This window comes from Opisthocomus hoazin, chromosome 5 (genome assembly GCF_030867145.1).
Source record: "Opisthocomus hoazin isolate bOpiHoa1 chromosome 5, bOpiHoa1.hap1, whole genome shotgun sequence".
In the NCBI taxonomy this organism is placed as follows: domain Eukaryota; kingdom Metazoa; phylum Chordata; class Aves; order Opisthocomiformes; family Opisthocomidae; genus Opisthocomus; species Opisthocomus hoazin.
This window is the reverse complement of record NC_134418.1, coordinates 21,705,889-21,731,415: the sequence shown is the minus strand read 5'-3', so window position 1 is coordinate 21,731,415 and position 25,527 is coordinate 21,705,889. Positions and strand designations below refer to the sequence as shown.

General features: G+C 39.0%; 1 protein-coding gene across 4 annotated transcripts in view; it reads right to left on the bottom strand.

The window, feature by feature from the left end:
* Positions 1-25,527, bottom strand: part of RBPJ (recombination signal binding protein for immunoglobulin kappa J region) — a 158,907-nt gene that overhangs the window by 23,541 nt on the left and 109,839 nt on the right. For 2 of the 4 annotated variants that reach the window (XM_075420664.1, XM_075420663.1), the window contains exons 2-3: positions 8,879-8,917; positions 5,393-5,488 (exon numbers count right to left, since the gene is read on the bottom strand). In XM_075420664.1, coding sequence (XP_075276779.1) covers positions 5,393-5,488; positions 8,879-8,917 — 135 coding nt within the window. Of the gene's footprint in view, positions 1-5,392; positions 5,489-8,878; positions 8,918-11,649; positions 11,850-12,639; positions 12,694-25,527 lie in introns of those variants that run through there. The other 2 variants (XM_075420662.1, XM_075420665.1) reach the window with 2 other exon arrangements.

Genomic DNA, 25,527 nt, shown 5'->3' with positions numbered 1-25,527 from the left:
CTGACAATCACCAAAGGAGAGAACAACATTCCTTCAGTCCCTTCAGGCCACTCCATACAGAGAAAATATGGTACTTCAAGTAGAGAAGCTACCCTGACTGAACCTGCCAGTCAGCAAGGGGTAGACAGTAAAATAAAATCAGCTTGTTAGTACCCAGTTCTGATGCACTCAATGCTCTTTTCAAACCACAAGCTTCTGTTCACAATGGCTTGCTTTTTCAAATCATCCCAGTCATCCCTGTGTTCATCGCACAGAAGTCTTTGCCTTCAGGAGGGTTTAGAGGTGTCTGCTAGCTGGATTTATTTATGTTGAGGGTGACGATAGCAGGAAAGTTTTTCCTTTGTACCTGTTGGTCAATTCCGAGTAGGTCAAGGAAGGAGGTGTTTGTCAATTACCCGCACTGCTCTGAGCGCGAAAACTGCTCAGTACTCTTCTTTCCCTCTTTGGAGCTAAAAGAACTAACAACATCCACTAAAGAATTCAATACAACAACATGCAAACGAAAAATCATTATGTGCTAGAGTGCTAAGGATGAAGTAGCGGAGCCACGGGGTAGGCCCTGGAAAAGGTTATGCTCTCAGTGACAACAGTGTTAATTGGAGGGCAGGCACACTCAGTTCAATGAAGGAAGGAGTAGAGCAGAAATTACAGGAGCTCCTCCGCTAACAGCTGTAAAACAAGACAAGATAGACCATTCTCAGGCAAACCAGTAGTGATAATGTTTAAACTCAGAACAGCATGCAATCCACAAATACCAATCTGGCTCACAGTCCTTGATGAACTATATCTTGGAATCCAAAACACTTCAGTCCTTTAAACTGTTGAACGTTCACACTGTTCAGACTCTGAAGAGAGAATTCTCAGTGAATGGTAAATATGAAAAAAATACAAGAAGCACAAGCCGAGCACCCACACTCCTCAGGACTAAACATCACCTGAGTGTCTATCAGCTGAATGCCTTTGAAAGATGACAGCCATCCAACAGGAAACATAGAGCAAAAAGTCTTAAATTCAACTAAAGTCCATCACTGAGCTTCTTACCTCCTGGCTTCTCAGTTAAACTAAACATTAACTTTGGGAAGAGCAAGGCTAATAAGAAGAGTCCACTCAAAAAAGAAAGAAATCTGCTTTCATTGCTGTTATTTAGGGACAAGTATCAAGAACACTCTCAAATTAACCCAGAGAATCTCCACCCCAGTGACAACAATCTGGAATTGTGTTTCTGTGAGGCCTATTTAAACCAGACCACACTACGTGAGATCTGCACCGTCTACAGTGAGTTTTCAACACAGTATTTCACCATCTACTAAGCTTCATTCAAACACTGAAAGGTAGTTATTGTGCTAACCTCTTAATTATGCCATGCAAGGTCTATTAATGATAAATATTTTCCATGACGTCACAACAAACAAGGTTTAAAGACTGGAACAAAAGGTGGAAGTCCTGTGTTTACTTAAAAGACATATCAAATTTAAGAAATAATTCCTTTTGTAACTTGAATTCTTAGTTACAAAGATAGCACAATTTAACTAATTCTTTATGGATCAAAAATTAATCAGATTATATCCATGCCATAATGCAGACCCATAAAATTTCTCCACAAAAACAGGTATGAAATAGCTTTCTGTCTATAAAGCAGATGCATACAAAACAGCTCACTTCAGAAAAGGTGTTTAATGTAAAAATGGTGAGAACTTGATTGACCACTTGCACAAAGCAGCCTTAAACCTTTATTAACTTTGCTCAGTCCAGCAATATGAAGAACAAAAGGGCATGTTCTGCTACGAATAAAACAGAAGCAATTAAAAAAACTCAAAAGCTAATCCATCATTCAGTCTGACTAAGTACCTTAGGGCACACATGGACCCAAGGATTTAATAACTTGTGTTTTTCTTTATGCTGATAACAACAATGACATGACTGGCTGGGTAGACGAAGGGAGAGACATGGATGTTGTCTACCTTGACTTCAGCAAGGCTTTCGACACAGTCTCCCATGATATCCTCCTAGGGAAGCTGAGGAAGTGTGGGCTGGATGAGTGGTCGGTGAAGTGGATTGAGAACTGGCTGAATGGCAGAACTCAGAGGGTTGTCATCAGCGGCGCTGAGTCTAGTTGGAGGCTGGTAACAAGTGGTGTCCCCCAGGGGTCAGTACTGGGCCCAGTCTTGTTCAACTTCTTCATCAACGACCTGGATGAAGAGTTAGAATGTACCCTCAGCAAGTTTGCTGATGACACCAAACTGGGAGGTGTGGTAGATACACCAGAAGGCTGTGCTGCCATTCAGTGTGACCTGGATAGGCTGGAAAGCTGGGCAGAGAGGAACCTGATGAGGTTCAACAAAGCCAAATGCAGGGTCCTGCACCTGGGGAGGAACAACCTCATGCACCAGTACAGGCTTGGGGTGGACCTGCTGGAGAGCAGCTCTGCGGAGAGGGACCTGGGCGTCCTGGTGGACGACAGGTTAACCATGAGCCAGCAGTGTGCCCTGGCTGCCAAGAAAGCCAATGGGATCCTGGGGTGCATCAAGAAGAGTGTGGCCAGCAGGACAAGGGAGGTTCTCCTTCCCCTCTACACTGCCCTGGTGAGGCCTCATCTGGAGTACTGTGTCCAGTTCTGGGCTCCCCAGTTCAAGAAAGATGAAGAGCTACTGGAGAGAGTCCAGCGGAGGGCTACGAGGATGATGAGGGGACTGGAACATCTCCCCTACGAGGAGAGGTTGAGGGAACTGGGCTTGTTCAGCCTGAAGAAGAGAAGGCTGCGAGGGGACCTTATAAATGCTTACAAATATCTGAAGGGTGGGTGTCAGGAGGATGGGGCCAAGCTCTTTTCAGTGGTGCCCAGTGACAGGACAAGGGGCAATGGGCACAAACTGAAGCACAGGAAGTTCCGTCTGAACATGAGGAAGAACTTCTTCCCTCTGAGGGTGACGGAGCACTGGAACAGGCTGCCCAGGGAGGTTGTGGAGTCTCCTTCTCTGGAGATATTCAAGACCCGCCTGGACAAGATCCTGTGCAGCTTGCTGTAGGTGACCCTGCTTCGGCAGGAGGGTTGGACTAGATGACCCACAGAGCTCCCTTCCAACCCCTACTATTCTGTGATTTTGTGACACCATCACTGATGCTAACAGTCTGGGATCTAGCAGAACAGTACCAGAGACAGTCTAAAAGGTGCGTTAAAACATAAGAAAAACTAAAATATTTAAACAGAAAATTGAAATCTTAGTATGTATTCCAAACTTTCATTTCATACCCATACCAGAATGGCAATCATTTCACCATCATATTATTTTATAACAAACATCCAACCATTTTCATTCCTAGTTGTCTTTTGCAAAGATCCAAAATTCTCTACACTCATTTGACTTGATTCCGTTTTTAAAGAGGTGAATCTGAGATACGGTTCATGAACAAATGCAGTTGTGCTGAGATAGGCAACTGAACTGCACCTCACAAAATCCGAAGTGGGAGAAGAATGCCTAATTCCAGTTAGCAGTCGTTTCAAGCAGTAAGAAACAAACGACTAGTTTACTGAACATTGCCAGTACTTAGGTAATGTATGTGCCACAGTGGCTTTAACAGCATCAAGTGCAGTATACACTTCTGGCAATGCTACGAAATGCACACAGGAGCTTTCAGAAACTGTCAGCAAATAACAGTTTGAAGCTTTGCCCTGTATTCTTCAAAACATTTAAGTTTTCCAAACAGTAACAGAACTTTTAATAATCAAAAATACATATGTTATCTTTTTATTTTCTCCCTTCTTTTGATGCAATTTGTTCTCTAAAATAATGACACAGAGCACAGCTTTGCAGAATGTTCCTGCCCTCAAGAACTGCTCTGGTCCCAGGAGAACTAACTGACTGAAGTTACAAATGCACTGTTTAGAAAGTCACTTTCTTATCTGCAGGCACACCCCTCATTATTTAGGGAGTAATATGCTTAACTCATCTGCAGTGATCAGTTAACTATGCAACTCTTGAATGACAACACAATTCGAGAAGATAACAGAGGTCCCTATATTGACAGGATAAATCATTTTGACTGTCGAGTTTGCTGCAAAGGGTTGAAGTTATCATTTACTGGTAGTAAGGCCTTGCATTGCAACCCTTTTGCATTTAAGCATGGCAATGAGCAAGAGGGCTGTGTAATTAAATAGCAGATACACAGCATACTTGTCTCCATACATGCCCTTCCTCCTTCCTCTTTCACTGACTTCCCATTTGATATTCATTAAGAATTTCAGAAAGATCTAAAAAGTACTTTGAGTAAACAATTCCATGGAGCTGCAGAACCTGGACTCAAGACACCGGCTAACAGAAAAGATGACACATATTGAAAGACTAGTACTCAGGCACACAATACAGGCACAGAACAGTCTGCAACTCTATGATTCACAGACATCAGGAAGAGTGATTGAGATTGGCAGCAACAAACCGAGAACTTTGTAGGCTTAATTCTAACATTCCCATTTTCTAGCAGTTTCACACATAAATATCCTAAAATCTCAAATCTCAGAACTGTAAAAAACATCATGATGTAACAGGACTTGCACAACAGTGGCAAAAGAAAGGTTAAAACTTCAAAACTATTAATGTGCTGAATATGTGGCCTTTTGTGGTGAACAAATATTAATAATACAAAGTATCTGAAAACTAACCAAATACTGCGCTACTTATTTTAGTGAAATTTAAGGTAGAAAAGTGTAATTTATACTTTAACAAAATTCTGTGTCATCATGAGAGGAACAGAAATCTGTGTATGAGGGATCATCCCATTTGCTTCTATTAGTCATGCAATAAAGACACCACAGAGAAAACTGCAGGAAATTCACCTTTGCTAAAATGCATTCATCTTCATGTCTTCCTGTAGATTCTATTCCTTAGAAAACCACCTATTACTGTAACTTGTACTGTACTGACTTTTACAAAACAATGTTTACCAAAAATATGGTTATGACTGACCTGTCATTCTTTTTAGAGCTATCGCAGATCTGATTCAGAAAAGTATTTACTGAGGCTAGCAATTTCCTTTTCATATTAATTTGAAATTACTCAGAAAAAACACTCCTCTACAAATAGTCACCATTAATCAGCTTGTTTAATCCAGACTTGAAATGGAAGGTTTAAAACTTGAGTCATTTTAGTTCAATGGAAGAAAAATGTCATCCACAGACAGAGAACCTGTCGTAAGAAACAGGCATCACTACATTGAGTGCCACAGGTTTGCAGCATTTGTCACAATCAAATTATTTACAAGAACACATTTTGATTTACGTTTCTTCAGACCATAGTACAATCTGAGGAATTCTGCAGTGTACTACGCACCAGACTACACACTATAGTTTCCCTAGCTGGAAGCTGTAGAGGGAAGCCAGGAAAGAATAGAGACTTGCCTTTTTTCATTTCCATACGACTTCTGCGCAACTTTAGCATGGAGTATTAGAACTGTTTGATCACCTCGTTCCTTTAGGTAATTTCGCATTGCTTCCCTAAAAATTAAAAGACAAAATAAGCTTTGAAAGTTCTTTTGGTTTTGTTTGTAATTACAATAATTCAAAGACCGCTTTAGGACAAAAAAACCTCCAAACACCTGAAATTCAAAAAAGGCAATCATTAATGGGGTTAATATGAGTTTGTTTTGTTTAAGAGAATTACACAACAAAAAGAAGCAACTATCTTGCATGAAGCAGTAGGGGTCTGTGGTCATTTACAGTTACTACATTTTCCAGAAAAAAAAGATGCTTGTGATGTAAAGTCATATCAATGCCAATCACTACACCATGTTCAAAGCTCAATTTTTTAAACGTACCCTGCCACAAATATTCAATTACAACACACTTTACTAATTCAATATTGTCTCCTTAACCAGTTTAGTCTCTCATGATAATGACAAATTGTTCTGAAATTTTGTTTAAGCTATTAACTAAATCATTGCATGTTTATACAAAAGTTTTCTTTTGGTTGCAAAGATACTAACAAAAGTTAAATTCTTCAGCTTATCGTTTCACCTGGTCTTCTAGAGAAAGCCTCTACTTCCTGCATACAATCAGGTAAAAAAAAAGAAAAAAAAAAGATTTTCTGTTGTTCATCATCACTGTAATGACAGACGTCATATAAAAGCTGTAATTATCTCAAACACACCAACAGCAATTCCTTGAGAGAAGTAAGAGAACAATACACCCTATCATTCTTCTGTATAATAATCTAACTGTTCATTAAGCAGCATGCCAAATTCAACACCCTAGGGTTTAGCTGTGTCGCAGTGCTGACAGGAACACTTTCAAGTCCCTGGAGGAGCTTTTGCAGGTTGAATGCCCACCAATGCACTCATCTTCAAAGTCATGAATCCGAGAAACAAATTATGAATTTAACAGGAAGTTACATGAAGAGATGAAACCCTATAGCAGAGGGATCTTGGGGGTGTGTGTGTGACCTGCATGCAACTGTTGAATCCCATTTGGATAGATCTAGAAAAACAAACATTTCCACTGAAATAAGAGGGAAGATAAAAAGTAGTATTTTGTTGACAAGACCTTTTCCAAAAGAAATCCCCAGATATAGTTTCACAGAGGAAAGCAAGTAGATTGAACGGTGGTTATGTTGGACAACAACAGCAATCCAGCTTTGCTAATGATGTTTTGTAAATTGTTGCATGTCACGCCTGCATAAGGCAGTGATCAGTGCTAGATTTTCTGTTTAAACAGCAGCATATAAGGGCAAAGACTTGAATTACTGTTTTAAATTTGGACTACCTTGATCTATGTACATTTGACATTGGTAAAACTGATGTTTATCCATGAAAGCACAGATGGAAGAACAGTCTCAAAGCACACAGACTTACCTTATTTACAACCATTGTTTAAGAACATATTTTAAACCACAAAACATAATTCACTGTGAAATTTCATTACGATACATATTAGCTGCATTTAAGTGGTTTAAAAACTTTTTATCTGGCAATTTTTAATATTCTTAATAAAGAGTACTGTCATACTAAATTAAGAATATCTATCATACTAAAAACTTTTGACTTGACTACCACGAAAAGAAAACCACTCAATACCAGCAACCCACGCACAAAACCGCTAGTTGCTATCGAATGTTTATTTAGCATTGTATGAGGAAGAAATTCTGCCTTTTCTACTGGTCTGTTGCTACAGTGGATTTGTACAATCCAAGCTCCTAGGAGAACTAGGAATGTTCCTCTCTAATCCCTCCCACTGATAAACACATAACCATTGGAATTCTTATATTATGTTCCTCATTATTAAATCTTAAATCTCTCCATGAAGGCAGTACTATTATAGTTTACATATAAAAACAACTAGCACCGTATGAACAAAATAGTGTTGTTCCGCTGGAGCTTCCACCACAATGAACAGATTCCTAGATGAACAGGACTGTCTTTACACCAAAAAGAACAATAATTCTCCAATAATTGAACTAAATTAAATGCCTTTACAAAAACATTTTTTAGCATTATATAAACAAACGATACTCTTAAAAATTTGTGTGACAGTTTTTCCATTTCAGCATTTTTCTCTTCAGAGAAGAAAAGTCAGGTTGCTTGTTTCCAGCCTCTATCAGTATAGAAAAGATCTACAGGCTACTGCTTTGAAGGACGGCTAGCAGTTCCCAGATGCCTAGCCTGTACTCATAGGAAAGAGTACCTGGCACATCTAGTAGCTAAAATCCTGCACGTGAAATTCAGAGTCACTATAGTTAACAGAAAACTTAGTTAAAAGACCTTAGACTGAATAGTCATTTTTTCAGTTGTTCTTTTTAAATCATAGAAGATAGATGCTATCAGTAACTTCAGGGTGATGCTAACAGGTGTTACTGCTCAAGATGGAAAACAGTTCATTATGCGAAACTTAATATCTTTAAATATCCCTGAAAATAAGTAGGCGAACAGGAAACACCAATGTTTGTTCAATTACCTGTAAGTCAGTATAGATCAATTTTGCATTGAAATGAAGTTTAACAACGACACAAGATAACGTGAAGCTTATTCAGAAATGCAATGAGACAGATATCCCCAACACAAAATGTAAATGCTCCCCCACACCCCGTGCTTTACATAAGGCACCATAATTTCATTCAAAACACAAGTAGGCCAGAGTGACAATGGGCTTCCATGCATTTATACAGCACTATTACCACACAAAACTGTAAAATAATTGCATGACTTCTGTACTTCAAGCAAACAGTGGATTTTAAACTCAGTAGCCACTTGGAAGTTTGTGGCACAGAATAATAAATACTTGCATAGACTGTGTTACAACAGTTTGAAAAAAAATCGTGACTACTTAATAGTTTCTAGTATAAATATTTCCCATGCAGGCCAGGAGCAAATCAGACTCCAGTCACTCTAAACACTTTTCAGAATGGATTGACTTGATGGTACTATTTGATGCTATCTCTGACTGTTTAGTTTTCACCAAAAATTGGTTAAGATCACTCCTTGACAGCACTGTGTTCATTTTGCTCTTACCTGCTGCATGACAGCAGTGACGTAATAGCTGAATTTTGGCAGTAAGAAGTGTTATTTTACACAACCTCACGAGACACTTTTACCCAGGAAAAGAAATCCAGCTCCTTCCTGGTGACTTAAAACTAAGCAGATTAACATCCTACTGAATAACCTACAATAACTGGTATGTGAACTCAACATCGTTTCTAAAAAGACATTTTGAGTATCATATTAAAAACAAGCAATTCACAGTTCAAAATTTTACTTCTGGCATAAAAAAATTGAAAAGCTTGGATATTTAACATTCCAGGATTAGAAAGCCACAATTTTTTAACTTAGAAATCCTTCTGCGAATGAAAAGGTAACTTCAGAAAATTGTTAAAAGCAGTATTTCTTTAATGCTTACCTGGTGAGTCGTTTCGGTTGAGGTCGCTCTCCAAATTTCCTGAAAAAAGAAGAAGTTGCTAATTTAAACCAAAAATGTTTAGTCATAATTTTACAGTGAAATACTATCCTGATTTTACAATTTTTGGAAATGCATTAGAATTTGGTGTCTTTTCTTTGCAATTTTCTAGACAGATTACTATTAAATATTAATCACCTCCTTGCAACACCTTTTCCCACAACAGCAGAGGCTTTTTTTCTTTGGAACACTAGATTACTTTCTTTGCTAAAGTCACATTTGCTTTCTCTCTGAATTGCTTTTGAAACGTTCAGATATCACAAATATGTAAATAATGAGGAGATCTTTGCCATAGCATTAACCAGAAGTGCCAACAAAAAGCAGTCGTCATCAACATACAGAAATTAACAGACTTATCTTTGAGTTGGCAATTGACAGTAAATGCAGGACAATTTCTCAGAAATCTATTTTTCCTTAATAACTTCTTACAAAACGGATGACAACTTATTTCATACATGCCAGTACAGAACTATAAGAAAAATCTCTCTTGTGGACTGTAGCCAAGCACGATCAAGAAACATCCTGCTATACGTTTTTTAGCCATAAAGTGTTTTGAGACAGCTGTATTTCTTTCAGTACTTTAACACTGTTCTTGAGAGAGCGTACATTCTTTACACTAGGTTAAGACTTTCCATGAAAGTCTTTATTTATGTAAGACACTGGATTGATACAGGACAGAAACATTTTGGTTGGACTAGATGACCCACAGAGGTCCCTTCCAACCCCTCACATTTTGCGATTTTCTTTAACAAAAATCATCCTCAGATTAAACCAAAACGGTCAGGTAAAAGACCTGAAAAAAGGAAGGCTGTACCCAGCAATGTACATCTGCAGTATGCATCTGTTCAACCTGGTAAGGAAGTGTAACCACAAGCTAAAACGAAGACGAAGAGGGAAGAACAACAAACAAACAAGCAGGCTTAGCTTAACACCTTTCTCTCTAAAAATAAACTGAGGCATAAGAGACTGTGCTTCTGCTAACAGTATTCATAAACATCTCTACGACTTGCCAAACTCTTTGATAAGTGGGCATATCTTTCTCTTTATGCATCCTAGATAGGGAAAAACCCCTCTCCTAATATGGCCCTACAGCAGTGTTGGAGGCTCCCTAGGACAACAGGGACTTGATCATTAGATGATGTGACAAGAAACTCCCCTATTCGTGCAGTGGATCTGTCCTGAACTCTACAGAAACTCGTTGTGGAAGCATCTGATGCATCCCAATTTCATTTTAGTAATTCTAGAAATGTACAAAGTAAAAATACATAGCTGTTGCCATTCATATAGTTGAGCAGAACAGCACTCTCCTGAAAAGACAGTGACAAGAACATTCAGTAAATATTGAAGTTTTGAGAAACTAAGCTTCTATTTCAAAAAACGTGAGAAAATAGGCTTCTAAAGTACTGGTAGTCCACTCTACGTATGGGAATTGAATAAACAAGATGAAGCTAAGGGTTTGTTTTTTTCAGTTTAAACAATTAATTTAAAATTTACTTTTCCAATCAGACAGAAGTTCCTTTCATATTTTACTTTGTTGTTATTAGTATACTGTTCACTTGTTTGGCTTTATTTTAACTTTAAATGAAAAAATGAAACTGAAATTCTTGCTGCAATATTTATTTTAATGTATTTCAAATTTCAAGGTCTATTGGACATGTACTGCATTTACATTTTTTTCTGCAGTATGTATCCCTGCATTGTCACATTTGTAATGCAGAAAGGTAACTAGTAAACGCAAACAGCTTTGCAGTTTGGCAGCAGGAAAGTTTTATCGCAAAGCCTTTCTGCTCCTACCACTTGCCTTTTCAGGATCTGCCTAGCTTCATCTCCTGAGCATGCCCTGTGCCTCTGATTTCCTCTGGATAACAGTGTGAGTAGGTGTGCGTATCGCACTCCCCAGTACCATCTCTGCATTTACTGTTCTCCCCTAAAGACCTAGGATCATTATATCTGGCAGAGGATTCACCTGTCTGTGACCCACTGACTAGACAAGAGATTACTTTAAGCGACACGCTACAGACAAAAAACATCCCCATAGATGAGCTGCCTGATTTTGAGTAGAACCAGTCTTTGTTTCAATCCCTCTGCACATTTTAATTCACCATGAAAAAATTAAGAGCTGCCTATTTTGGAGCAAAGGAGGCACTACACACACCTCACTTGCTTGTACTGTGGCCAACAGATCCAATCCGAGATGAGGACACTCGTACATCAGAAACTGCATTAACACATAAAAAAACATCCCAGACAAAATCTTACACTCCCCTAAGGCAACGTCTACCCATGCAGAACCCTTGAGCACAGCAGATATGTTCCCCTTACACATACACTTACTGCTGCCAAAAAAGAGCTTTATCTACACAAACCAGTTGCAATTACTTAAAGAAATAAACCCCATCTTTTCCTTTAGTCAAAATCTGAATATACAGCATAGGAAAAAGTACCAAAATCCCCATTTGGCAGAGGCAGAGCTAAAGCACTGAGTCATTCTGGAGATGCACAGGGTCTCCTTGAAGACTCATTGACAGAATCAGAAATTAAACCCTGATGATTTGATGTTCAGTGCAGTACCTTTATAAATCACATGCCAGCTTTCCCTAGCCTCCTCCATACTAAATGACAGACACTGTACAAGCTATGATTGCTGTTATTTCAAACTTTCATATTTGACTGGCATGTTGAAAAATGAGCCAGTTCAGACATTTCAAGGTTACCTGTCAGAGACGACAGACGGCAACATTTTTCTTGCGTAGGTTTTCCCTGGATTTCACTGTTCTCGAATTTCTTTTTATATCCAGTATTTCTATTCCTTCTCTTTGTTTACATCTTGAAAATATGCAGATTAATGGATAACAAAAATATACAGGAGAGGAAACTAAAAATTTATCATAGTTCTATTCCTATAGTGGTTATTATACAAGCTAAATATATATAATTTGAAATCCTAATTATAAGTTATATATCATTATATCTGAATGCTCACCAAGTTCCTTTCCATGCCTGGTTTTTTTTTATTTAACTGTCGAAGACTAAGCACTGTTTCAGCAGTACTGTATTGGAAATCTGGACACACAGTCAAACTGCCGTTTCAATTCACAAAACTAATTCAGTGCAAACTGTATTTTATTAATATTTCCCTGAGACATTGTACTGCAAACATGTATGTGAGCATTAGTCACACCACAATCACTTGTTGTTCCAGCAAGTTATACGTTCTAACAGTTCTTTTCCCAGTCCTGTATTTTCTCCAACCACTAGTTTGTATTCTATTATTTAATGTATTTTGTCTTCTGATGCTTTGCATAAATTAATTTCACTTCCAGATTTTGTACCGTAGGCATAACTTTGCCTCCTACATAATGTCCCAAATCATTCTTCTTTTCAAGTCCATCCTTTTCATTTTGCAAGTCCCAGTTTGCCACGCAAACTTTTATTCAAGCTTCTTTTCCCCGTGGGAATGAACGGGAAGTGAACTTAACTCTTTTACTTTTTACCACTTTAATGCCCCTCAAGTAACTATGGAAATAAACAAGTGCACTAACATTAAATTTAGAAGTACACCAACTGGTTTTGCTCAGACTTTCAATATTCTCAGGTTAGGTAAAAAAACATGACACAATGTGTAGGGTAAGTTACAAATGTTTTCAGAAAATATCAGAATGCCAAATTCTATTTGGAATTCCTAGCTCAGATACAATACGTACTACACTACAGTTTTCTGTGGCTGCAGGAGTATGAATTTCCACTGTTCCCAGCATCTACAAAGGAGCACAAAGACAAAGAAAATCTATCAGTTATTATATGCCTCTACTAAAAGCACCATTTTTTTTTTTCTGTTATACAGTCTCTCTTTCTGGAGATAAACTTCACTGTTGTGGCTGATTTTTTTTTTTTTCCCCCAATGTGTTAATCGGTCTATGTGTCAAGTCAACTTTGGAAGGAAAAACAAACTAACATTAACCAAGACTATTTTGCCATTTGCAAGAACAAAAGTATTAAAAAAAATACATATACTAAAAAAAAAAAATATCACATGCAGTCCCTTCCTCAACTTTGAAAATCTGTGGTTACTAAACTGCTCTAGCACCTTCCTGCCTGGAATGTAAACTTCAAATTTTTCCACTATTGGTCTTCAGCCAAGAACATCCTTTTTACAGTACCTGAGAAAGTCCATTTAGCTTTCTTTACCAAGCACAGAAGCCTTAAAAAATATTTCTATAACATTCAAATAGAGGCAAACTTCAGCAATTTGCCTTAAGAATTCCATCTTCGTTTGGCCTACAGACTAACACAATTTTTGGCATCTGGTAGGATTAGCATGGATCTTTGTAAATAATGCTCTCCCGGGATGCAAAAAGCAAACGAGAGTTGTCAAATTTGAATACAGTAGGACTGACAGCTGAGCAGAAAGCAAGCATGTTGGAAAGGCCAAAATGGGGGAAACAGCAGGAAGAGAGAGGACTGAGAACAGGAAGACATGAGTGGCAAAATAAGACTTGCTAGGTAAGAACGGGCCTAAGAACATCATGGGAGGTGAGGCACCAGAAAAGCCTGTAGCAAGGCAAAACATTCAGATTTAACTCCAGAACATACAAAGACTAGTAAAAATACACCACAGTTACTGTCTTCTCTGTCTACCTTTTTTGTGACAGAAGTTTTCATGGTGTCATAAAAATTTCAACGTTGAAAATAAAAGCAAAATACTTGTCTTACCCCGAAGAATCCAAAAACATATTATCACAGAATCACAGAATAGTAGGGGTTGGAAGGGACCTCTGTGGGTCATCTAGTCCAACCCCCCTGCCAAAGCAGGGTCACCTACAGCAAGCTGCACAGGACCTTGTCCAGGCGGGTCTTGAATATCTCCAGAGAAGGAGACTCCACAACCTCCCTGGGCAGCCTGTTCCAGTGCTCCGTCACCCTCAGAGGGAAGAAGTTCTTCCTCATGTTCAGACGGAACTTCCTGTGCTTCAGTTTGTGCCCATTGCCCCTTGTCCTGTCACTGGGCACCACTGAAAAGAGCTTGGCCCCATCCTCCTGACACCCACCCTTCAGATATTTGTAAGCATTTATAAGGTCCCCTTGCAGCCTTCTCTTCTTCAGGCTGAACAAGCCCAGTTCCCTCAGCCTCTCCTCGTAGGGGAGATGTTCCAGTCCCCTCATCATCCTCGTAGCCCTCCGCTGGACTCTCTCCAGTAGCTCTTCATCTTTCTTGAACTGGGGAGCCCAGAACTGGACACAGTACTCCAGATGAGGCCTCACCAGGGCAGTGTAGAGGGGAAGGAGAACCTCCCTTGTCCTGCTGGCCACACTCTTCTTGATGCACCCCAGGATCCCATTGGTTTTCTTGGCAGCCAGGGCACACTGCTGGCTCATGGTTAACCTGTCGTCCACCAGGACGCCCAGGTCCCTCTCCACAGAGCTGCTCTCCAGCAGGTCCACCCCAAGCCTGTACTGGTGCATGAGGTTGTTCCTCCCCAGGTGCAGGACCCTGCATTTGGCTTTGTTGAACCTCATCAGGTTCCTCTCTGCCCAGCTTTCCAGCCTGTCCAGGTCACGCTGAATGGCAGCACAGCCTTGTATCTATTATAGTAGATATCCATGTGTTGAGATCTCTATTTTCTTTTTGCCTTACACAAGCATGAGCAGATCATCATGGGTGTTGGGGGCTAAGCCCAGCGGGCACCTAAGCACCACATAGCCACTTACTAGCCCCTGCCACTGGACAAGTGAAGGGAAAAGCAAGAGTAAAAAGCAAGAGAACTTGCAGGTTGAGATAAAAATTGTTTAACAAACAAAGGAGAAGTGGAAGAAGAGAGAAACAAAACAAAACAAGCCAATCACTCACCACCTCCCGGAGGTAGACTGATGCCCAGCCAGTTCCCAAGCAAAAGCTGGCTAACCTCTCTCGCCCCCTCTCCTCTCCTCTCCTCTCCTTTTTATAGCTGAGAGTGACATTATATGGCATGGAATATCTGGTTAGCTCGGGTCATCTGCCTGGTTGTGCCTCCTCCCAAAGTCTTGTGCACCCCCCATTCTATTCACTGGGGGGGACGGACACGGGACAGAGTGAGAAACAGCGCAGGCCTTAGCGCTGTGCAAACACTGTTCAGCAAGAGCTAAAACATTACTGTGTTATCAACAGTGCTTCAGTCACAAAGAGCACACCACCATACCAGCTGCTGCGAAGAAAATTAACTCCATCCCAACCAGACCCAGCACAATGAGAAAACTAAAGAAAAATGGATGTTTTCTACATGGGAAACAAGTGCTGGATTTTCCAAAGGTGCACAGTGCCTGTTCATTGGAAAAGTTTCACTCCCAAACGTCCGCCTGTCAAATCATTTCCAATTGGACTACACACTTGTCAGTGCTTTTGACTGATCCAGCAAAGGTCTAACATTTTTCCCTGAATAGTGAAGCCAATTCTTTATTAGTCCAGGTATATGATAGCACACATCACAGTATTTGCTGCAGAACAGTTTAGAGGAACTCATTAATAAGCTACGAGAGATGACTGTAATACCTCAGGATGGATTCTGGAAACAACCCCCAGACAAGCGCCCAGAAGGAAACTTCCCTGGAAGGAAGTTATCCCCTAACTGTTCAGTGCAATCCTTCCAGCTCCTTCTCCTGAAACATACGCCTCTCAACACTGTCAGAAAGAAGATACGGCAGTCAGTAATCCAGGGCAGCATGAGACCTGGAGACTGATTGGGCAAATCCCACTTGCCTGAAACAAAGCTGTCAAGTAAATGGGTTTCAAGACAAATACAGCGTGCTTTGCACAGGCTTACTAGGGGATAGAGATGATTAAGAATACTGAATTAAGTACAGGATAGTGTGACTGAAGAAAGTTTTTTACACCCTCAGAGGAGGTCTGAGGGAAACAATGCTTGAAACAGGAGGAGTCTAATGAACAGAATTTCAGATTTTATACAATCTCTAGAGAAGTTTCAGAATACACTACGCAATTCAGAAAGAACGAACGTAAGAAATTCCAACCTCTGCTCTCCAACAATGTGAAGTGACAATGAAGTTTGGCGAGAGGCTGAAGTTAAGTTCCAACATTTCTAATATCTACCTAATAGTTGGTACCCCAAAGCCATTACGTGTGACAGGATTGGGGAGGAAGAAATACTGCCATTTCAACTACTACGGGTATATTGCGGTTAGGAGTGTAGCAAAAGAAATCTCTTGTGCTTAGCTCAATCCCAGTTCTAAAAACACATTCAACAGTCAGACACAACTTTCTCCTAGACCTCTTATATAGGCATGAACCTTGTGAAAGAATGTGAAGAGTTTGGGGTTGGACAGTGAGACAAAAGCCTTTTAAAGAAAGAAATTAAAACAAGTAATTTACGGGTATTTTTTAATCATTCTCCCTCAACTTTAAAACAACTGCTACATATCTGGAACACCAGAAAGTCTTTCCAATGTACATTCAGCCTTTAGCACAAGACGACCCTCATCATACCAGGGCCTATTGCTTCCACCCTAAGAAACAAAAATACTTTTCAAAGAATTAATTTCAAGTTGCTAAGTGATCAGTTATCACAAACCTATTAAACATGGTGTACTACAAGCTCACTAGTTTCACTTGGCCTACTGAGGTTATCTAAGATCTAGGAAAGCAAAATACTAGGTTTTCTAATTTTACATTTAAAGTTTGAGGATTAATACAAAATTGTTCCTTTTCAGCTGTTAACAGAGACATCATCTGAGAAAAGCTCAAAGAGAAGGATTCAAATAGCATGCTGGGACTATTTTCTCTCTTTTTTTAATTCATTATCCTCTACCCATTTCCAGCTTCAATTTGCTTACCACAGACAAATTAGTGAGGAACTGAAGAAGCACAGAGGAAAATTAATACTCATGGACCTTAAACATGGTTAAGATTAGCAAAGCAAACATATACAACAGTGCTCATGTACAGAATACACTGAAAAGTTCTCAGGAGCTACCCCTTAATCTTCTGTTTGTTAAAAAATATTTCATACAGGTTAAGCAGTACACTGCAACCTACACAGTAAGGCTCAGCTACTCCACTTCAGCCTTGTTTTGGTTTTGCACATTTCTACATTTAGAGGAACATGTTACACCAACAGTAAAAGCAGTACGTTTTAAAACACAGTAATTTTCTGTTAATGGAAGTATATTTTCATATGCACAGATTTCTGTGAAGACAAGATGCAAATACTCAAAATATTTCTGTGCATTCACCTACACAACCATATTCTCTTACAAACATTTCAGAACACAACTCCCAAAGGAAAAGATCATCTATCACTGGGAAACTTTATCCCATCTGGTGGTTTCACAGACAAAGAGAATTCCTACGTATTAAAAAATGGCCATTTATGATCCAGCATAAGCTGGCGTATAAAAAAAGACCACAATATTTCATACAGTGGTTTCTGCTATGACTGGTCTATCAAATACACATTAAATGTAGCTGTTGATTCACATCACTTAATGTTTGCTGTTGGAGATAACTGATGCACTTGATTTCTGTAACTGCACATTATCCACACTGATATCCTTTATTTTTCAAATGAAGCTGAAAATAAAGTACTGTTATGATTTGCCAATGGTAGAAATGCATGGCTAAAAAAAGTGATGTCCTACAGGTTTAACAAATAATTAAAAAACCTAACTACCTAAAGGACACAACTTTTAAGAGATTAATCCAAAAGACATGTAATTGGATATATGAATTCAGATAAGATGGAAGTAAACACAAGCAATTAATATTACTTACGCTCAAATAGAACATTTCATATTTATCTTTTCCACGAGTCAGGATATTAAATAAATGAACCACACAAACTGCTAAAACAAAGACCTACAGTAGGAAAATTTTATCTTCTCCAAAGCAAAAATGGGTTCAATATCCACAGGTCTGATCATGAAGGGAAACAGATAGTGGTACTACCAGCAACATCCAGGGCTAAAGGAACACCACACTGGAAACTCAAACTAAAAGGAAAGAACTAAAATAAATAAGCTTATATTGCCAAAAGAAAGGAGAGATGATGAAGTCATTCTCTCAGCCACTCTATCCTCCACAGCCTACAATTCCACACAACCTTCATTCTTCATAAAGTTCTGAGAAGATTTACTTTTCTCGGGCTACCCACCCCCCCCATGTCTCACATGTATTTTTTCTTTGCCCTCAACTGATCTTCATAGTTTGTTGGAACTTCATGCCATACAGGCTAACATGACTCAACTTTCACTGTGAGTGTCCCTAACTACTGTGGCTTTATCTGCGCAGCATCTTAGACAAACGAGCATTTAAAACCTTAGACTACTCATACCCTGAACATTTTATGGTCTTCCGCTATTTCCTTTCACTTAGCAGAACCATAGAACCTGTTGCTGTGCTACTTCCTCAATAAAAGTACTGCTGTGGCTGCTACTCAGTTCTAAGAAAGGTGCAGAAGACACTGCAGATTATGCAGATCTGTTACTCTGCAGCTATATATGCATCTTAGGAGTGTTCTTTTTTTTTTTTGCTACGAACATACTTAGATTTATGTAATATGACATATGTAACTAAATACACAGATAAATGATGCATTTCAGATGCTCTGACTCCTTCTATACTATTAAGACACCTGTGGTACAGAAACTGCTGAAGAAATGACACCTGTCTCTCCTGTTGCTCCCTCCAGGTGCAACTGTGTTCATAAGCACAATCTTCTAGAGCTGATAAAGTCAGCAAAGTGACAGTTTCCAGACCACCCATCATGCCGCAGGCTGGTTCATCATTCAGGATGAACACATGCACTAACAGAATCACATGCAGTCATCAACTCACTCTCACTTTCGCCTGCCAGAGGCATTTAAGCCCTAATTCTCATTAGGGTGTCTACTGTAATAAATATTGCTATAAAGACCTTGTCCTGAAGATTATGAGTTGAACTAAAAGCTAACCCACTTTCAAAAATAAATAGTTTTCACATCCACATACAATGTACAAAGAGCCAACATCAGCCAATCTGCTTTGACATACTCCTGACCCAACACACCCTCTTTCTTATCCATCCTACAAAAGGAGATAAAATTAATTAAAACCTCACCAATCAAGAATGTCTAAGGGACATGAACAATGCTAGCATTTCTCCTACTCCTAAAGTCCTTTTCTCCTCTGTAAAGAGCAAATGATGGGTGGTCCAACTGCACTGTGTCTCTTTGGAAGTAGGGGGCACAGCAGCCCCTGAAATCACAAAACCAGAAAGTTTTTGATCCATACACAAAACATTCCCTCTCTTCAAGTGGAAGGAGAAAAAAAAAACACCCACCTGCTCCAGGGTGAATGCCACCAACCATGCACTATCACATCTTTGTACTGCATGATCCTGTACTGCTCCGGCCTATACTTAAGAGACTAAGTCCTCCAGCACAGGCAACATGTTACGTGTTTGAAAGAAGTCTTCTACCGTACAGCACTATATACACTTTTGGCACTACATCAAATAATACTGACATAAATATAATAGAAAAAGCTCTGCTTCATTTAGTCACGCCCTCTCACTGGAAGTCACTGGTTCAATTAGAAACTCCCTCTCCCTTCGCTGAACTGCTTTCATCCTCCCACGTCGCTTTCATTATTGTCCTCTTTTCCAATTCCTATAAAAGGAAAATCACAGAACCACGACTGCAATTTAAATACAGCTTGCACTGTATCAGTAAATAGGCTCACTTTTAAACAACTTACAGAAAGTAAACAAAATCACTTTACAGTACTCTACCTACATTTGGAAAAAAACTTCATCCAGTAAATCACAATACTTGTACATGATTCTAAAAATCAAAGGTCTAGTCCTAAAAGGACATAATTTCCATCCATACAGAACTCGCACAACTCTGCCACACTAAGAAAGGCAAGCAAAGTCAGTACCGATAGATTATTTAAGAACAAGAAAGTGCCTAAACATATACCTGGAGCTGTGTTTCCCCTTTTTGCTTGCTGCTGTAGGTACCTGTTGCAAGAAGCTACAGTAGCCCCAAAGACCTCAATTATACTAAAGAACTTAGATATTATCAACTTAAAGGATGCCATTAAAATGTTGGAATGGTTTAGAACGTGAGAAACATCACCAAAACTTACTCCATTTATTAAGATTCCTTTATATTCGCATGCTGTTATTTCTTTTTGATTGACTCCCTAATAAAGCTGGCTCAAATGTTCAGTGGAAACTGCAGATTTGCACACACTTACCTTAGCAACTGAAAGAGTTATCAGCTTGAAAAATCAGCATGCCAACAGAATCTCATTCCCTAAAACACAATATAATTTGGCTCAGCTATTGTAACCACACAGCGAATGTGCAATATAAGGCTCATTAGTTTTATATTCATCCACTCAAACCAAAAAAGAGTGACTGTTAAGAAAAAAGGAAGACAACTGCATGCAGTTCACAAAATTGGCTACTAAAATAATAGTAAACTGCTAATACGTAACAACAGTCTGAAGCATGCTTCCACATGTAACGTCCCACATTCACAGCTTTCAGCGACAACTACTTTCCTCAGCGTACGGTTATTACGATTCTTCTTGTCCATCTAGCACAGTAAATTTTCCCCTCGATCTCACTTTGCACATCACCTGTGAACAGATACTTCACAAATGAAATTGACTTTTATGTCCTAAATGATTCTACGTCCCCTACTAAACCGTAATTTAAGTACCAGCAAGCCTTTAAAAGCAAGCCGTTACCTTTTAAGAAATTAAATTTCTAAATATGGTAAGAACAGACCTATTGAGTAATAAAGCAGTGCTTTTTACAGTTACCATCTGCCCATAACTGCAAATAAGATTTAGTCTGAAGAAGGATTTTTTTAGATGCACGAGGAATCAACTTTAATAAACATACTGATTGTTACCTCTGTTGCCTGATTACTTGACAAAAGTCACAAATTAGTCACAAGGTGAGACCTTTTTAGACCACTCTCCTGCCCGTATAGCAACCTTCCTCTATATTATAGTACCTGAGGATTTGCTCAACCTTGCTTTCAATGACTGAATGCCTGTAGTGTTCAGAGAACAGTTTCCCCCTCTTTAAATATACCTTCCGTCCTTAACTGGAAGAAGATAAGCATTCATCTTTCCATGCAGAAGGCAACTTAAAAAAAAAGGTAGCACAAAAACTTAAGGTTCTTTGTTTTCTTTTAATTGCCGCTGTTCACTGTAATGCCAAAAATACATAATAGAAGCAGAAATTGTGAATGACTCTGCAAGGAAGTGGTAAAGAACCATACTGAACTTGCAAAGGAGGAAGATTCTCAAAAAGCCAGCCTAACCTCACTAACCATAAAGACAACTACATATTTCTTTTGAACACCTCTTAAAGGGATAACAGGTTGACAGGGACAGCCATTGGTCAGCTCAAAATTTCTAACCACTGCTCTACTAAAGCAATAGGTTAATCACTCTTCCAAATGTGCCTTTCCTTACTCTATGTCCATATAAACAAAGGAGCTTCACTACCACAGTGACTGCTTCCTATCCGCAGAAAAACAAGGAGAACATACTAATCTGTCTCTAAGGCGCTTGCTGTCCTGCTCCAAGCTCCTCAACCAGCTTCCCCTGCACCACCTGCAGAGCTCAGACCTTCAGAGAGAGCCAACTCATCCCATCAATCTGTCACATCACTAATACACTGTGAAGCAGGAGGCAGAGAGAAACCAGTGGCTTTGGTTGCAGAAAGCTGTTCGGTCACCTCAGCAAATTCAACTTCAACAGAAGCCAACACAGATTACACAGAAGGAGCAGCTAAGCTTGTTTTCGCTTACATCTAGCAAGCCTGTAACTCTCATGGTAAAGAACTGTATGTAAGAAAAAAAAACATAGGAGAATTCTGTAAGGAAAATGACTTGCAAAAAACAAGTCTTAAGCATAAATAAGAGATTTCACCATCAGACTAACATCCTTAGTCAAAGTTTAGCTTAGGATAGTTGTAAGACTCTCATCCCAAATGCAGTCAGAACTTCATGCAAAATGACAGCTAAGCATACTAACATCTTTAAGGTTTAAGCTGACCAACTCTGACAAGTCTTGCTGTCGTAGTTTAAGTCACTGCTGTCTCAAATGCCTTTCCCACCTCTCAGCGGTCTGTGTCCCAGCTGCTCCAGTTCACAGCTGGACTGTGGCTCCATGGGCAGCTGAGCTGGTTTGCCACCACCAAACACAGGTCTTGCATGCCAGCTTCCCCCTGGCTACACCTGCCCTTACACACCAAACTCTAGCATGCATCAGACCTTTCCACAGATAGCCTGGAACCAGTAACCCAGAAAAAAAAAACCATCTTTCGGGGAAAGAGGGGAGGAAAGGAAGGCAGAAAACTGAACTTTAGCAGTCACGAACCCAGTGAGTGCCAGCACCACGACAACACAATCAACAGGAACGCTCACAGAAGAATGTGACCTCCCACTTTGGTAGCGGTGTGCTATTAGAAATCTGCTGCACCCATAGCTTCAGTTTAGACCCACTTCATTGTATATTAAATAATGTAATAAAAAATCCCAACAATTCATCCATCCCTTTATTGATTTTTTCAGGAACTGTAAGCTCTGACAGCAATACAGTGTACAGCCCACCAAAGCAAAAGTTTTAAGAGCTACTTTTAAAAAACCTTTACTGTATTTTTCTACTTCTAAAAAACACATTTAGGAAATGTGGACAATTCCCTATCATCTCCTCCCTCCAGCAACTCAGTCAGTTGAGTCAATGTTTTATATTTTAGAGGTTTTTTGGTTTTGATTTTTTGTTGTTTTGGGGTTTTTTTGTTGTGTTTTTTTTGTTTGTTTGTTTTACACACACAGTATTACTAACAGTCTGTACCTTCTCTTCATTCCCTTTCTTCGTCCAACTTCCATACTACTGTAATCCTTCAAAAGGCAAAATGGAAGCAGCTCCTTATATTCATTAAAAGGAAACTGCTAGAGTTATACAAGCTTACTTCCATGTAACTACGTCTCATCCACTGATTCTAGACTCATAAAACAATTAACAAATGGTATCAGTATGTAAGCAGGAAACAGGTTATCAGCTCATAAGCAGGTTTCCATGCAAACAGTAATTTCCAAATTGGCAAATAAAATTAATCTCTTCAGTAGATGAAAATGATGACACAAAACCTGTGAATACATACACTTTTTAACAAAGCCATATTTGACACCAACCTGTTTTACAAAATTACAGGTTTTCCTAGATTTCAGATGTTTTCTTATTGCATCACCCAGGAATTATGCGGTTACACTAACATTAACTGGGCGCAGTTGCAAAATGAGCTGTCAGTATCCTAGAATTAATCAGTCTCAAGTATATTGTTTCGTAATTAAGCTTATGAATACATCATCCCACAACTATAAAAACAGCAGCAGTAAACACACAACTCTGAAAAGAGGGAGAATTAGAAGGCTCATTTTCAACTTTCTAGGACAGCTAAATCATTTGGAGGCCATTCTTCATCATCAATCTTTTTCACTGCGGTTGTGCTAAGGGTCTCCAACTGGGGAGCATTTTATAGAAGCAAATTATTCTTAAACCTTTAAAGTCACATAACAAGACAGCAAAATTAAGTGGTATTCCCTCTGCAGTTTACAAACCTGTGTTTTAATAAAAACATAAATGCTTGAAGAGATTTAAAAGCTTTGGATTTTTTTTGTTGTTGTTGTTGAATTGACTCATAGGTAAATTATTTCTGTGTTTCCAAGAGATTAATGTATACTTCAGCTACAGCCCCTGCAATAATTAAGAGAGCATTCCCACGTAGGAAAGACAGAAATTCAGATTCCCATTTAACAAATACCTGACTCTTGAAACAGAAAGAGGAAAATATGGTATGTGTAACAACAAGTATGTTTGTTTAAGTGACATAAGCTAGAAGTTCCTTTTATTACTGCTATTCTTAATCGCAAAACTGAAATATTTAGAAACAAATTGCTAGAGAAATATAAACTCCACAATGCCTATCATCAACTGCAATCATTCTTCTAATGACTGTTGTGGTAAATGGGTCAATGATCCCTGAACAAGATAATTAAACACACTCCAAAAATACACTTTTACTCCTCCTTATCACCGTACATTTACAACAACCATATGAAAAGATTAGATTATGTGTCTGGGATGTCAGCAGGCTAACACCTTATCATCCTTTCTTCTGTTATTATAATATTACAGTTCTCTTATGCCGTTACACATGCTCCTATTGTGCCCAAATAGCTTTTATTGAGCATTTTTCATAAGAAAAAAAAAGTCTGCTGAGCACAAATGCAAAGCTGTTATTATTGTCCATTTTTTAAAATGGAAATTGTGTGAATCATACTTAATTCAAGTAGGCTTGCTTTTCAGGTCTGTCAAGTTTAAACTCCACACAGATGCAAAAACCTCTCCCTGCATCTTAATGAGGTACATTATAAACTATGAAGCCAACTTGAAAACGAGAATATTTCACAGACAAATTCTACCTGACCTAGGTATTCCAAGTGTTTAAGGAACTAGTATTTTAGAAACAACGTTTTACACACCAGCACTTAACTTCTACATGATCTTGAACCTGTGACGGCTACGACACTAGTTTCCCAGAATAATGCCTGTGCTGGCACAAATTTTTGTGTAAGGATTTTACTGCATGATAACGTGCCTAAGCAGTGTTGCAAAGACTCCCGACTGCTGAGCTCTGAACCCAGCCTCTTTTCAAAACATTGTCTCATCCTTTCAAGTACATTCAGGCCAGAAGGGAAAGCAAGTTGTCCAAACTATTCTGCAGTACTGAACAACCAAATTTAAGATGGCTTTTTAGTTAGCAGCTACCACTGCCTCACTCATGGGACTGCCAAGCGCATAGTATGTGGAACACACTAATCAATCAGGAGATTTCCTTTCCGCAATTCCTGCCTACTGCTGCTTCAAACAGGCCAGACTCAGCTCTCCAAGAAAAATGCAAAGATCAGGGACAAATGAAATCACTAAGGTTCAAAAATCAGATAAATAAGCTGAACTCCTGAATTAAAACATGCAGACACCTGTGCAGCCAAGATAAATGAACAAAAAAAGTCTCAGCCTAAAGAAAATCAGGGGATGACCTATACTAGAAGTTATGCCTTAGAATTCAGCGTTTTAGAGATATCGTATCTTTTCTTCCAAGGCATTAATGCATTCTGGAAAATACAGACACGCTAATGGGCCCACAGAGCAGGCTTAGTATTCTACTAATGGCTAATACTCCTTCGTTGCTTTAGTTTCGTAGATTACTAAAAAATGAAGCTTGTGCTATAAAACTGATTAGCCATCCTTGCAATAACTTTGGAACCATTAAATCAGTTCTAAGTAAGTTTAAAAAGAAGAAAAGAGTTTTGAAACACAATTAAGTCGCTACAAGTTTTATGAAAAGTGGAGGCTGGAGAGACATTTCCAAAACACTGATGTCACTGAAAAAGACAAACAGAACTTGGAAATTACATACTGTTTCACAGCTGGTCACTTTGCATATGCCATTTGCATAGATAGTAAGCATATGCCTTTAGCTACACTACAGCTACACTTTGCCCATTAGGGATGAAGGAGCTCATGGTATTGT